Genomic DNA, 15,637 nt, shown 5'->3' with positions numbered 1-15,637 from the left:
GGAGAAACCAAGGAAAAAATTGTGAAAAAATACCCTGCTCTAACTAAATAAAAGCATAGTGCATATAAACATAGGGTACTTAGTAAACACTGTTTTTGATCAAAAAAAGCATAAAGCTATCCCACCAACGCCAAGGTGTACCCAGTTGGGATAGTACCTACACTCTCTAATATTAAAACCTTACCATGGGTCTAAAATAGGCCTCAATGTGGCTAAGGGCTGAGAGCGACCGGGTCCCAACAGGACACACACAGTCAGGGGGATTCACAGAATGAAATGTCCAGCTCGCTGAGAAGGGGGCCACTCCCTGTTTGTACTGAATACAAAAAAAAACAAACTACATAAAAACAAAAAATTTTATATTTTATATATTTTAGACCCATGGTAAGGTTTTAATATTAGAGAGTACACCTTGGCGTTGGTGGGTACACCTTGGCGTTGGTGGGATAGCTTTATGCTTTTTTTGATCAAAAACAGTGTTTACTAAGTACCCTATGTTTATATGCACTATGCTTTTATTTAGTTACAGCAGGGTATTTTTTCACAATTTTTTCCTTGGTTTCTCCTTGTCTCATGGCCAGTGTGAACATTTTTTCGAACTATAAGACACACTTTTTCCCCCCCAAATGTTGGTGGAAAGTGGGGGGTGCGTCTGAATGTAGGGCTGCGGAGAGTGAGGGTGCTGCGGTGAAGCGGGTCATCGGCGGCACGAGCAGGCTGTAGCAGCCTGCCGTGACCACGTGGACCCGCTCATTTAATATGTACGCCCATCATCCCGCCCATCATCTCTCACCGCTGAAGCCGGCGCTGACAGGTGGGCGGGGTGATGTGTGGGGAATGCACGCATATTAAACAGCCTGCCCGCATGATCACCCCTGCAATCTACAGCCTGGAGTGATCATGTGAGGCTGTATTCACTGCTCCCCGCGCATAATCATCAGTGCAGGGTGCAGTGAATCAGTATAACTCACAGGCCACGATCCCTGCAGCACCGCGATGTCCTCCTGTCTGTGCCAGCGGCGCCAGCACAGACAGGAGGACATCGCGATGCTGCAGGGATCGTGGCCGGCTCCACACTCTAGCACTGCTGGTGACACAGACGGAGGAGGAGTGATGCTGCAGGGAGTTGAGGTAAGGTGAGTATGAACGTTTTTTTTTTTTTTAATGTGCCACAGGATGGGGGTATATGAGCAGGATGGGGCCATATGCCAGGATGGGTTATATAGCAGGATGATGTCATATGCCAGGATGGGGTATATAGCAGGATGCGGCCATATGCCAGGATGACTGTATATAGCAGGATGGGGGCTATACCAGGCTGAGGGAATATACTGTATATACAAGGCAGGAGGATCATTACCAGGATGGGCTACCTTAGTAGAGAATTTGGGGACCTTACCCCATAACAGTGTCAGCAGCAGATCCTCGCCCCATAACAGTGTGTCATGACCACATTTTTTGCTTAAAATTTTATTTTCCTATTTTCCTCCTCTAAAACCAGGGTGCGTCTTATGGTCTGGTGCGACTTATAGTCCAAAAAATACGGTAATCAAAGTTTCACTATTTTTTTAGACTTCTGTAAAGTCTCGTATACAGTACATCACAAAAGTGAGTACACCCCAAACATTTTTTTGTAAATATTTTATTATATCTTTTGATGGGACAACACTGAAAATATGACCCTTTGATGCAATGTACCCTCTAAATAACTCAACACAGCCGTTAATGTAAAAACCGCTGATACAATGTAAAGTAGCCGGTGTACAGTTTGTATAACTGTAAATTGGGTGAGCTCTCTAAATAAGTCAACACACAGCCATTAATGTCTAAACTGCTGGCAACAAAAGCGAGTACACCCCTAAGAAAAAATGGCCAAATTGTGTCCAATTAGCTATTCTTGTGACAAATTAATGTAAAAAAACCCCACGTCTGCCTCATTTTGATCACAAAATAGAATGTTCCACTAACTCCATATAAATATCAAACGTGAATATATTTTGTACCTATTCACATGATGCAGTTTATCTGTATTTCCTAATGTTTCAATTTAATGTCAAACAAATTCAGTTATGTTCTATTTGATCATAGAATAAAATCTCTTTTTAGCTCCGTTTTGTACCCATTCACTTGATGTCGTTTATTTGTGTAGGCTTAAATTTATTCTCAAACTCCATCCTATTTTATTCTGATGTAGACCATATACAATGTTTATACTTGATATGATATTCATCCTCTCCTGTTACACTTAATGTAAAAAAAAAAACCCAAAACATTTGCCAGTTTTTTTGGTACTTATATCTATGTAATTTTTTTGTAATGTGAGTTACTACATACAAGTATCCAAACAATGGCATTACCCAGTCAGTACGTTGAGTTAAAGATTCACAGGTGATGCTTGTATCATAATCGTGTTGAAGGATTTTTAAGATTTCAGTTTTTGAATCTACAATTAAGAGTTGAATTGGCTCAAAATGCGTCAGCACACTTTTCTGTACCATCAATCTTTAAAGGAATTTACAATAAAGATTATTGGCTTTTAAACCACCTTGCGCTGTACTTTAAACTATAACGGGACTCTGTGCTAGTATCACCCTTGTAGATGAAAAATGAAAAAAAAAAAAAGATTCTGGAATCCATTTTCATCTTGTGTGCACCAATTTATTGCCATATTCTTAATATTGCAGATAAAGTAATGTTTTTTTCTCTGTTTTTTTATCCTTAAGGTTAGTGACTTTACTTGGAGTCACGATGGCACTCAAGCTTTGATATCATACCGAGATGGATTTGTACTTGTGGGCTCAGTGAGTGGTCAACGACATTGGTCATCGGAGATCAACCTAGAAAGTCAAATCACCTGTGGAATTTGGACTCCGGATGATCAGCAGGTATGATGGATTAACTAAATTCCAAAAATATATTCAGATTTACATTTTACACATTCCAGAAAGGCTGCAAAATATGTGACCCATAAGTAGAGATGAGCGGACCCATTGAAGTTCAGGTGCGGTGGGTTGTGCCGAACTTTAATTAAAAAGTTCAGTTTTGGCCGCGGACTTGACCTGAACCCCAATGGAAGTAACTGATTGGGCAGTTCGGGTCACCGCCCACATACAGCCAGCCATAAACAGATTATATTCCGGAAGAGGCAGAGCAGGGTTTTTTTTTTTTTTTTTTTATACACGCTAAATTTCCCTTCGCTGTTACCCCCAGTACGAGCTGATCAAACACTTCAAGTGGCTCGCACTGGGCTGAGCACCAAGCGTACTTGAGCACAGATATGCTCGTTCGAGTGGTTTGCATATGTAAAACACCCAAACTCTGAACTCAAACATTGATTTTTTTGTAATGTCCATTTTCGGTACGAACACCGAACTTTACTTTTCACGTTCGCTCATCTCTACCCATAAGGCTTTAAATGGAACCTCTCAGGTCCTATATGCCTTCTAACCTAGAAGCAGGGACATGTGTGGATTTAGAACTTACGGTTTCCCTATGCTAATTAGTGCTGTGACTAGTCGCAAGGGCGTTGTTTCGCCCCGAGTAGCCTGCCCTCCTTGTGTTATCATGCCTCTGTAGTCATGATAACATGATTTCCAAGAGTCGATGTCACCGCCAGCTCATGAAAATCTGGTGCACGTATGTGTCGCTTGGCCTCTGTAGCTCGGTGTACGGTTGTCTGCTTCACAAGCGCACTGCGCATGATCAAAAGTCTCCTATACTTCCAACCATGTGCAGTGCACTTCTGAATCCAAGAAGCAAACATCCAGCTACAGAGGCCAAGTGACGCTGCGGGAAAGAGACGCGCATGCGCGAGATTTCCATGAGCTGGCGGTGACAACGGCTCATGGAAATTATGTTATGCCCACATAACATGGAAAGAGGGCAGACTAGTCAGAGCGAAACAAAGCCCTTGCGACTAGTCACAGCCCTATTTAACATAGGATTAATAAGCTACTTTTTCCCTTTTTAAAACATTGCTTTTACACAATATTATTAGACAGTGATGGTTAGGCCGGGATTTGTGGTCCACACATGTCCCTGCTGCTGGGTTAGAGGGCATATAGGACCTGACAGGTTCCCTTCAATATTAATTAAAAAATGAGCTTTCCAAATAGTTGCTATGCAATTCTTAAATTGCAGTCCATTACACAGCAATATATATATATATATATATATATATATATATATATATATATATATATATATATATATATATATATATAATTTGATAAGAGTAAATACCATCAATTTATTTCAGAATCCATCAGATCTTATAACAAAATGACTCAACCTGTTTATGATCAGATGGTAATCAGCGAGAGAATAGCATGGTTTTATTTTTATAAAATAAAATCACTTGACATGGTTGTAATATAAAAAAAAAAGATTCACACAGGGATTATTAGGGCTTAAAATGCTGAATAAGTCTAAGGTATGGTGCTTGCACATTATGGTCGGACATATAGAAGCTAAGGAGGGAAAAATTCTGAAGGAAGTGTGGTTCTCCAAAGGTCAGGAATGTCTGTCTAACAATCTGTAAAGGTCCCAGGGATCTGTCCCTCCCAATCTGTGTGTGATGGGATACAATGTCCTAGGTGTGGGTGTCACTTCACCGTTACGGTCTGCTCACTGTCAAGGTTGTGTTAACTTTGTTCTTACTTATAAAAAAAAACCATCATTTTTTCTACTTAAAAAATTGCCAATATGTTGCAGAAATGTGTATATATAGATTATGGGGCCTCTGTGGATGCTATTGTTGGACATTAGCTTTACTTTTACAACATGTTAAAAATGTATTTTTCTTTTACAATTTTTTTTGTGTCATATGAAGAAATACTGTATGTGAATGCCATCTGTCAGTATGATCAAGTCTTCGAAGCCATATATATGAGCATGGAGGCCAAATAAAGTTGAATAAAATGATACCTTGATATCTGCGATCTTATTTCGTTATCTGGAGACATCCACCTTTTTCTTATATGTAAATAAACTGTTAATCTTAGTGATGAGCTATCGCGCTCACCACTACTCAATACACGATCGAGTATTGGGGTGCTTGGGTACTCCTGGTGCTCGGCCGAGTATCCCGGGTACTCTGATATGTCATCCATGAAGCATGAACACACACAGCTGGCTCCCTTCACTGAATGATGGAGCAGGCACCCAGGGAGAGCCATTGGCAGTGTCTGAATGGCTCTCCTGGGAGATAAAAAAAGAACATTTTTTGTATGTTGTATGTCAAGAAAAAAACCCTGTCCCCTCACCCCCCGGAAATGGTCTGTATATGGCTGGCTGTATGTGGGCGAAGAGCTGAATTGCCTGATCATTGACTTCCATAATACTCGTTGAGCCCTTTTAGAGCATCTGACCTGCTCAGCTTGAGTAACGAGCACCCTATCATTTTAAAGCTTGCCCATTTCTAGTTAACCCCTTCACCCCTGGGCAATTTTTCGTTTTTCCGTTTTTGGTTTTTTTTTTGCTCCTCTGCTTCCGAGAGCCATAACTTTTTTATTTTTCCGTCAATCTTGCCATAAGGGCTTGTTTTTTGCTAGACGAGCTGTACTTTTAAATTAATCCATAGGTTTTACCACATAGTGTACTGGAAAACAGCAAAGAATTTAAAGTGCAATCTCACAATCGTTTTTTGGATGTTTTATTCACCATGTTCACTGTATAGGTAAAACTGATGTGTGGGTGTGATGCCTCAGTCCGGTGCAAGTATGTAGACACCAAACATGTATAGGTTTACTTTTATCTAAGGGGTTAAAAAAAATCACAAGTTTGTCCAAAAAAAGTGGCACACTTTTAGTGTCATTTTCCAAGACCCATAGCGTTCTCAATTTTCGGCATCTATGGCTCAGTGACTGCTTATTTTTTGCGTCTCGAGTTCACGTTTTTAACGGTACTATTTTTGCGCAGATGGTACGTTTTGATAGCCTATTATTGCATTTTGCGTTAAGTTTGCGACGATCAAAAAAAGTAATTTTGGTGTTTGGAATTTTTTTGCCATTACGCCGTTTACCGATCAGATTAATTGATTTTATATTTTGATCGGGCGTTTCTGAACTCGGCGATACCATATATGTGTATATATTTTATTTTTTTAACCCTTTAATTTTCAATGGACCAAATGGGGGGTGATTTGAACTTTTAGTTGTTTTAATTGTTTTTTTTTTTATATATATATTACCGTCCCCTTAGGGGACTATAAGGATCAGCAGTCTGATCGCTCTTCCATTTCTCTAGATCACAGCTACACAGCTGAGATCTAGAGAAAGGCAGCTTTAGGCCCATCTCACACGTCAGTCAAAAACACAGACGTTTTTCACTGATGTGTAAAAAATTTACATGTCCCTCCATGTTCCATGATTCACGGCACACGTGGGTTGTCCAGGAGTGATACGTGATCCGTGATTGCACATGGACGTATGCTCACCTGCCCCGTTCCTGCTCTCCATGGTGCTGAACTCCTCAGCTCTGCAGCGTCCGCCCACCGCTCTCTGCAGCTACTTCCGGGTCTGCTCTGACTGCATTCATGAATATTCATCAGCCGGCCAGGAAGCTACAGAGAGCGGAGGCTGCTCAGTGCTTTGCTGGAAAGGTGAGTTGAAATTGTTTATTATTTTAAATGTCCGTGTTTTTCTGGTACGTGTTTCACGGATCACACCATAGTGTGGTCCATAGGACATCAGTGATGCCAGAAAAAAATGGACATGTGTCCGTGCAGAAGCACGGACACGCGTGTACGCTGCACGAAGACATAGTCAGTGAAAAATCACTGATGTGTGAGCAGACCCATCGATTATAATAGCTCTGCGTATGTCAGTGATTCTGATACGTATAAAAAAAAAAGCACAAACGTACCAGAATCACTGACGTCTGAAACAGGTCTAAAGGGGGCTTTACACACAACGACATTGCTAATGAGATGTCTTTGGGGGTCACGGAATTTATGATGCACATCCGGCCTCGTTAGCGACGTCGTTGCGTGTGACACGTACGAGCGACCACTAACGATGCAAAATACTCACCAAATTGTTGATTGTTGACATGTCGTCCATTTCCCAAATGTCGTTCCTTGTACTGGACTCAGGTTGTTCGTCGTTCTTGAGGCAGCACACATCGCTACGTATGACACCCCAGGAACGACTAACAACACCTTACCTGCGTCCTCCGGCAATGAGGTGGGCGTGACTTTCAAGCGGCTGCTCTCCGTAGTTCCGCTTCTATTGGATGCCTGCCGTGTGACGCCGCACGAATCGCCCCCTTAGAAAAGAGGCTGTTCGCCGGCCACAGCGACATCGCTAGGAAGGTAAGTATGTATGACAGCTCCTAGCAATATTGTGCGCCACGGGCAGCGATTTGCCCGTGAAGCACAAACGATGGGGGTGGGTGCTTTAACGAGCGACATCGCTACCGATGTTGCTGCATGTAAAGCAGCCTTTACTCTCACACACTGCCCTCTGCCGGCAGTGAGAGGAGAAAGTGACTCATGATAGCTACAGGAGTCATCACGTGACCCTGTGCTACCATGGCAACCACCAGAAGTCACGTGATCAAGTCCTGAGATTTCCGATGAGGCTGGGTAAGTTATGCTTACGGTGGCGCGCTGTTATGTTATATATATATTTTGACAGCGAGATGTAAGGGGTTAATAGACGCGGGTGGAACGCGATTCCACTCGCGCCTGGTAGGCACATGTCAGCTGCTGAAATCAGCTATGTGTGCTGCTTTCCACGGACTGCCCACGGCAGGCGGCGCAGATTAACCTCACACGATCTATGACGTACCCAGTACGTTATGTGTCGTGAAGAAGTTAAGGTCAATGGGCTAGACACAGATTTCCCTAAGAATCTTCCTCCAGAGCTTATTTTAAACGAAAGAAGGTGTTACCAGTGTGAGACATGTAATGACTGACACTTTGCTCTCATAATTACCCACAGCTCTGCAGTGAGATGAAAACTAACACAGTACAGCAGAAGTTAACTTGTTCTCATTACAAACACAGTTGCAGCTTCAGTCGTCTCAAACTGCTTTAGCTTCCATCTTAGAGGCAGCCAGCACAGCAGAGCTGGGAACACTGTGAGAGGACTACTGCAAATGTATTTGTTGTGTTTGTAATGAGACAAGGTTTAATTCTGCTGTACTGCGTGCTGGTTATAGCCAGGCACAGCTATGCAGTAGAGCTGACAGCACTATGAGCAGATAACTGTATTTGCAAATGTGTTTGTAATGAGTTCACTGAGTGTGATTATTAGAGCAAAGTGTCAGTCATTACATGTCTCACAATGGTAACTCCCCCTTTCACTTAAAATAAGCTCTGAAGGAAGATTATCAGGGGGATAAATAAGAGTCTAGTCCATAGATCTTAACAGCTTATTTACATAGAAAAGAAATTTTGGATATGCCTTGCATAAAATATTGGATTGCAGATATCAAGGTATCATTTTATTCACATTCTGTGACCTGCATGCCCATATAGGCACATTAGTAGGTTTGATCCTACTGACCTATTTCCTTTAACCACTTCATGACCTTGATGTACTGGTATGTCATAGGCCGTGTCCCTGCCTTTGATGTGGGCTCGCACGCTGAGCCTGCATCTTTTTCTGCGCATAACAGCTTTCATGATGTCATCGTAGGGCGCCAATGGGTTGTAATAACAGCCAGGAGCCAGCTGATGACCCCTGTATCTGTCATGATGCTCTGCCTGTGAACGCCACCTGCAAGCCAGTATTCACAGGAGATTGTGATTTCTGCTGTTCAGAGCATGCCTAATGGTACTGTTCATATAACAGAAGCGATAGGACGATTGCAGCTTTAAGTCCCCTAAAAGGACTAGTAAATACAGCAAAAAGTAAAAATAAAATAATAAATAAATTTCAGTAATATGAAACAAATAAAAAAAACACAATTCAAATTTGCCCCAATGAAAATTAACCAATTAACAAAAATAAAAAATAAACAGGTATCTCCGCATTCAGAAATGCCAGAATTAAAGTTTATTTGGCTTTAATTTCACAACATTGCAAAAAAACACAATAACAGGCGATCAAAATATATCTACTCAAAAATGGTATAGGTAAAAACTTTACAGTTCCTGAAAAATGACAACAAAAGTGATATTTTTTTCTTTTTTTTTTTTTTTTTTCTTCAAACATCTGAATTTTTTTTCCAGCACTTAAATAGAAAAAAAGCTATGCATGTTTGGTATCTATGCACTTGTACTGACCTGATGAATCACACTGCCTGGTCACTTTTACCATACAGTGAACATGGTAAATAAAAAAACGCATTGGGGAATTGCACTTTTTTTTACAATTTTACCGCACTTGAATTTTTTTTCCCGTTTTCCAGTATAATATGGGGCAGAATGAATGATGTCATTAAAAATACAATTTCTTCCACAAAAACAAGCCCTCATACGGCTATATTGATGGAAAAATAAAAAAAGTTATAACTCTTGGAAAAAGAAGAGAAAAAAAAAACAACAAAAAATTGCAAGGTTTTGAAGTGGTTACATAAACGGAAAAAGTGTATAAATAAAAAAGGGTGTGCTCAGGCGCAATAAGTAAACAGTTTTAAGATTAGTTGATGACCGCAGTGTTCTGTGCATAGGCAGTATAAATAAAGATGCATTTGTAGATAGAACAATTGTTTACTTATTAACACACTGACGTATGTGACCAAGGTAGTTCATATTTCACGAAATCAAGTTTCTTCACAAACAGACACTTGCTGCAGATCTTTTCGTCTTGGCCAAAAATATTTTCCAGATAAATCCGCAGATTTTCGCAAGCACAGACAGTTCCCATATTATCCTATGGGATTTGGAGAGTGCTGTATTAATGCTGCGGTATATGCGGCTGCGGAAAATGCTGCGGATTTCCCGCAACCGCACGTAACTGCATGTCAATTATTCATGTGGAAATATCTGCGGAATTCGTGCCTTTTCACTATGGAGATACAGGGCGGGACTTCCGCAGTATTTCTGCACTTGTCTTGCAGGTTTACCGCAGCAAAAATGCTCGAATCCCGCAGCAATGTATAGCTGTGGATTCCGGGGATCAGCTGCGGAAAACCTGCGGACAAACCTGCGGAAATAGCCGTGGTACATTATCCCTTGGGCACATAGCCTTACTCTGAAAAGATCGAAAATTCCTGCTAGGAATTATTTTCGGGGTATGGCTTACTTGCGGGGAAACAAGGTGGGGGGGAGTTAAAACTGATCAGCATGAATCATACTCCATTTTGTTTGGTATTTTATGCTGACCAAAATCAGGCTGATTCACATAGGCATTTTCCCAACCTTCCCATTCATTTACTTCACTGCACTAAAAAAGTATAAAAAAATGAATGTGATGTTTCTATAGGCCGTGATGAGTGAGCACTACCATGCTCGGGTGCTCAGTACTGTTTAAGAACAGGTGGATGCTCGAATGGGAACAATTCGAGCATCTGAGTATAATTGAAGTCAATGGGGGACTATAATTTTTCAAGAAAATCTTCCAGAAAATGTTTTGAGTTCCTATTGACTACCATTATACTCAGGTACTGGAGTTGCGCCCATACAAGCACCCATCTGCTTGTTACGAGTACCAAGCACCTGAGCATAGTAGTGCTCGCTCATCACTAATGGACAGGGAAAACACGTAATCTGAGACATCCGTGATTCATAGCCCCCTGGTTGGAATGAAAATGAAAAGTACTTTCTATTTTGATAAACACTACGTAGGATGGGGCAAGGATGAGATCATGTGATCTGCAATTCTGACTAATTTATTTCATGTATAAGTCTCAGCAACAAGATCCTCTTTGCCGTGCGCATGAACTGCTTTGTTAGAATCAGATTATCGTCATTCAGTTTATTGTGCTGAGGAGGTGGAATCACATTTACATTATAGATCATATGGTTGGGGATGTATCACATGCAAATGCTAACATGGGTGTTCCTATAGAAGTCGCTCATTGATGTTCACAATACTTGGGTGCACGAACTGCTCTGAACGAGTACCAAGCACCCGAGCATGGTAGTGCTCGCTCATCACTAGACGAAACCCTAGGAAAATCTAAATTGCTCTCCATATAGTCCATCCTTGATTGTTGGATGACTTGAGCTAACGAAGACTTTTTGGGCATTTAATAATCTAAATGTGACCGAATTCTGTTATCATTTGCTCCAGAAAAACTGTCTTGCACCGAATTTATTGTGTTACAGACACTTTTTGTGCCCTATAAAATGAAAAAAAAGGAGGTTCCCTCAATAATGCTATGCCACTATTATCACACAAAGAAGAGATCACAAAGAGAAAGACCAAAAAATGTAATCTAAAAGGGGAAACTTTATCATAAATATAACAACTCTGCAAGAAAACTGCCTGCAGTAAGGGGTGCTTCACACACAGCGAGCTCGCTGCCGAGATCGCTGCTGAGTCACGCTTTTTGTGACGCAGCAGTGACCTCATTAGCGATCTCGCTGTGTGTGACACTGAGCAGCGATCTGGCCCCTGCTGCGAGATCGCTGCTCGTTACACACAGCCCTGGTTCGTTTTCTTCAAAGGCGCTCTCCCACTGTGACACACAGATCGCTGTGTGTGACAGCGAGAGAGCGACAAATGAAGCGAGCAGGGAGCAGGAGCCGGCGTCTGACAGCTGAGGTAAGCTGTATCCAAGATAAACATCGGGTAACCAAGGTGGTTACCCGATATTTACCTTAGTTACCAGCCTCCGCAGCTCTCACGCTGCCTGTGCTGCCGGCTCCGGCTCTCTGCACATGTAGCTGCTGTACACATCGGGTTAATTAACCCGATGTGTACAGCATCTAGGAGAGCAAGGAGCCAGCGCTAAGCAGTGTGCGCGGCTCCTTGCTCTCTGCACATGTAGCTGCATTACACATCGGGTTAATTAACCCGATGTGTACTGTAGCTAGGAGAGCAAGGAGCCAGCGCTCAGTGTGCGCGGCTCCCTGCTCCCTGCACACACAGCTAAGCGGTGTGCGCTGGTAACTAATGTAAACATCGGGTAACCATACCCGATGTTTACCTTAGTTACCAGTCTCTGCAGCTTCCAGTCGGCGGCTCCGTGCAAGCGCAGCGTCGCTTGCACGTCGCTGCTGGCTGGGGGCTGTTCAGTGGTCGCTGGTGAGTTCTGCCTGTTTGACAGCTCACCAGCGACCATGTAGCGATGCAGCAGCGATCCTGACCAGGTCAGATCGCTGGTCGGATCGCTGCTGCATCGCTAAGTGTGAAGGTACCCTAAGGGTGGCCAGGATGAAATACAGCCACCCAGCAACAACCAGAGTAAAGGAGCCAGCTCCCAGAGGTCACCACACTGTATACAGCCACCCACGTGCAGATAATAATGCAATTGTGGGAGACATTGTGCACCAGGTAAATAAACGGAACGCAGGGAACAATGAGTGCTAAACAATCAAACACTATGTCTGCACAGTCATAGGCATATACTGTGTATGTATATATATATATATATATATATATATATATATATGTATATATGTATATATATATATATATATATATATATATATACACATATATGCACATATATACACCGTGTTTTTCCAAAAATAAGGCGCTGTCTTATATTTTTTTTGCCCCCCAAAAAAGCACTAGGGCTTATTTTTGGAGGAGGTCTTATTCTTGGAGAAACACGGTTGGAGGTAAGTTTACCCCCCAAAAAAGCAGACCCCCCCACACACTTTCCAGGAGACTCATACTCACCAGACCAGGACGTCTGCATGGTTCCCAGGTCCTCCTGTGATCTCCGGTTGGTGCTGCACGCCGTCCTACCCTGCTGCTAGCTGACATACTGACACACACAGAAGATCCCAGACACAAACACAGCAGATCACACACACACACAGCAGATCACACACACACACAGCAGATCACACACACACACAGCAGATCACACACACACACAGCAGATCACACACACCGCAGATCACACACACAGCAGATCACACACACAGCAGATCACACACAGCAGATCGCAGATATACACAGCAGATCACACACAGCAGATCGCAGGCACGCACAGCCATCACAGATGCACGCAGCCGATCACAGATACACACAGCCGATCACAGATACACACAGCCGATCACAGATACACACAGCTGATCGCAGGCACACACACAGCAGATCACACACACAGCAGATCGCAGATATACACAGCAGATCACACACAGCAGATCGCAGGCACACACAGCCAATCACAGATACACACAGCCGATCGCAGATCACACACACACAGCAGATCACACACACACAGCAGATCGCAGATATACACAGCAGATCACACACACACACAGCAGATCGCAGGCACACACAGCCAATCACAGATACACACATCTGATCACAGGCACACGCATCCGATCACAGGCACACACATCCGATCACAGGCACACACAGCTGATCACAGATACACACATCCGATCGCAGGCACACACAGCCGATTACAGATACACACACACCCGATCGCAGGCACACACAGCCGATCACAGATACACACATCTGATCGCAGGCACACACAGCCGATCACAGATACACACAGCCGATCGCAGAAAAACAGCCGATCGCAGACACACAGCAGATCACACACACACACACACACCACATCTAGCACTTACGGCCGCAGGGAATGAGAGCAAGTCACGTGTGTCCGGCCGCAGGTCCTGTTCGTTGCTCTCCACTGCACTGCCTCAGGATTCTGCCGGCGAGAAGACATCGGTGTCGCTGGATGAGGTGAGTGTGTGTGCGATCCGATGTTTGTGTGTGTGATTTGATGTTTGCGTGTGATCCGATGTTTGTGTGTGCGATCTGATTATGTGTGCGATCTGACTGTGTGTGCGATCCAATGTTTGTGTGTGAGTTCTGGTGTGTGTGTGTGAGATCTGATTGTGTGTGTGTGTGTGTGTGTGTGTGTGTGTGTGTGTGTGTGAGAGTGCGGGTGTGTGATCACTGCAGGTCCTGCTGCTCGGCGTCTGGTGAGTGTAATTGCCGGGTGCCGCTGTGTATAATGAAGTGTCCTGCAGTATCTGCAACCTTTTTAGCTGCACGGACACTTCATTATTGATCCACGACTAGGGCTTATTTTCGGGGCAGGGCTTATATTTAAGCCTTTCTCCGAAAATGCTGAAAATGCCTGCTAGGTCTTATTTTTGGGGGAGGTCTTATTTTTGGAAAAACACGGTGTATATATATATATATATATATATATATATATATATATATATACACACACCGTATTTTTCGCTTTATAAGACGCACTTTTGTTCCCCCAAATTTTGGGGGAAAGTAGGGGGTGCGTCTTATAAACCGAATATACGGATTATATACTGCAGGGTCCAGGGGAGGTGGGGGCCGCTCTGGAGTGGTGCTGGGGGGGCTGGTGGAGGCTGGTGAAGGCGCGGGAGGGAGCCTTTGATCTTCTGCTCCCACTCATATAATATGCATAGCCGCTGTCCATCACTGTGGTGCTGAAACCGCACCGCGGTATATCTGCCTGTGCTCCCATTGATCGCACATGCAACCCTGTGTTAGATATGGCCCCCATGCTGCTACCCATAGTGAAATAAAAAACTCTTTACTTACCCCCGCCAGCGTGTCTCCCCGGTCTCCCTCCTGGTGCTGTGATCATGCACGCAGAGATTTCACTCTGCTGCGCCGATCACATGACCGGGACCATGAACCAGGAAGTAGGAAGTGCAGGAGACCGGAGCTCAACCCCAAGGAGGGGGACACGAGGGAGCATAGTGCTGGAGAAGGTAAGGAAATAGTTTATTTTACTAAAAGCAGCAGCATGGGGGCGATGATATCTAACACAGGGGGATGTGTGCCAGCCACAGGGGGGCCATGTGTGCCAGCCACAGGGGGGCCGTGTGTGCCAGCCACAGCGGGCAGTGTGTGCCAGCCACAGAAGGCAGTGTGTGCCAGCCACAGAAGGCAGTGTGTGCCAGCCACAGAAGGCAGTGTGTGCCAGCAACAGAAGGCAGTGTGTGCCAGCCACAGGGGGCAGTGTGTGCCAGCCACAGGGGGCCGTGTGTGCCAGCCACAGGGGGCCGTGTGTGCCAGCCACAGGGGGCCGTGTGTGCCAGCCACAGGGGGGCCGTGTGTGCCAGCCACAGGGGGGCCGTGTGTGCCAGCCACAGGGGAGCCGTGTGTGCCAGCCACAGGGGGGCCGTGTGTGCCAGCCACAGGGGGGCCGTGTGTGCCAGCCACAGGGGGGCCGTGTGTGCCAGCCACAGGGGGGCCGTGTGTGCCAGCCACAGGGGGGCCGTGTGTGCCAGCCACAGGGGGCAGTCTGTGCCAGCCACAGGGGCCGTGTGCCAGCCATAGGGGCCGTGTGCCAACCACAGGGGGCCTTGTGCCAGCCATAGAGGACGTGTGCCAGCCATAGATGGCATGTTGCATCACTGGGGGACGTGTGCCAGCACAAGGGGGTTATATTCAATATAAGGTGGCCATATCCAGATTAAGGGGGCTAATTTTAAGATGGGGAGGGGCTATGAGGGACATATACTCTATGATTTGTTAGACGGACACTGGCATTATAAGACGGACCCCATTTATTAAAAAAAAATTTCTATTCCTTCACCAAATTTGGGGGTGTGTCT

The 15,637-nt window shown here is 44.3% G+C and overlaps 1 protein-coding gene across 2 annotated transcripts in view; it reads left to right on the top strand.

Moving 5' to 3' along the window:
- TULP4 (TUB like protein 4) overlaps positions 1-15,637 on the top strand; it is a 238,575-nt gene that overhangs the window by 142,554 nt on the left and 80,384 nt on the right. For both annotated transcript variants that reach the window (XM_075339647.1, XM_075339648.1), the window contains exon 4: positions 2,724-2,885. In XM_075339647.1, the coding sequence (XP_075195762.1) occupies positions 2,724-2,885 (162 nt within the window). The remainder of the gene's footprint in view (positions 1-2,723; positions 2,886-15,637) is intronic.

Source organism: Anomaloglossus baeobatrachus, chromosome 3 (genome assembly GCF_048569485.1).
Source record: "Anomaloglossus baeobatrachus isolate aAnoBae1 chromosome 3, aAnoBae1.hap1, whole genome shotgun sequence".
In the NCBI taxonomy this organism is placed as follows: Eukaryota; Metazoa; Chordata; class Amphibia; order Anura; family Aromobatidae; genus Anomaloglossus; species Anomaloglossus baeobatrachus.
The sequence above is the reverse complement of the archived record's forward strand: the minus strand, read 5'-3'. Positions and strand labels throughout refer to the sequence as shown.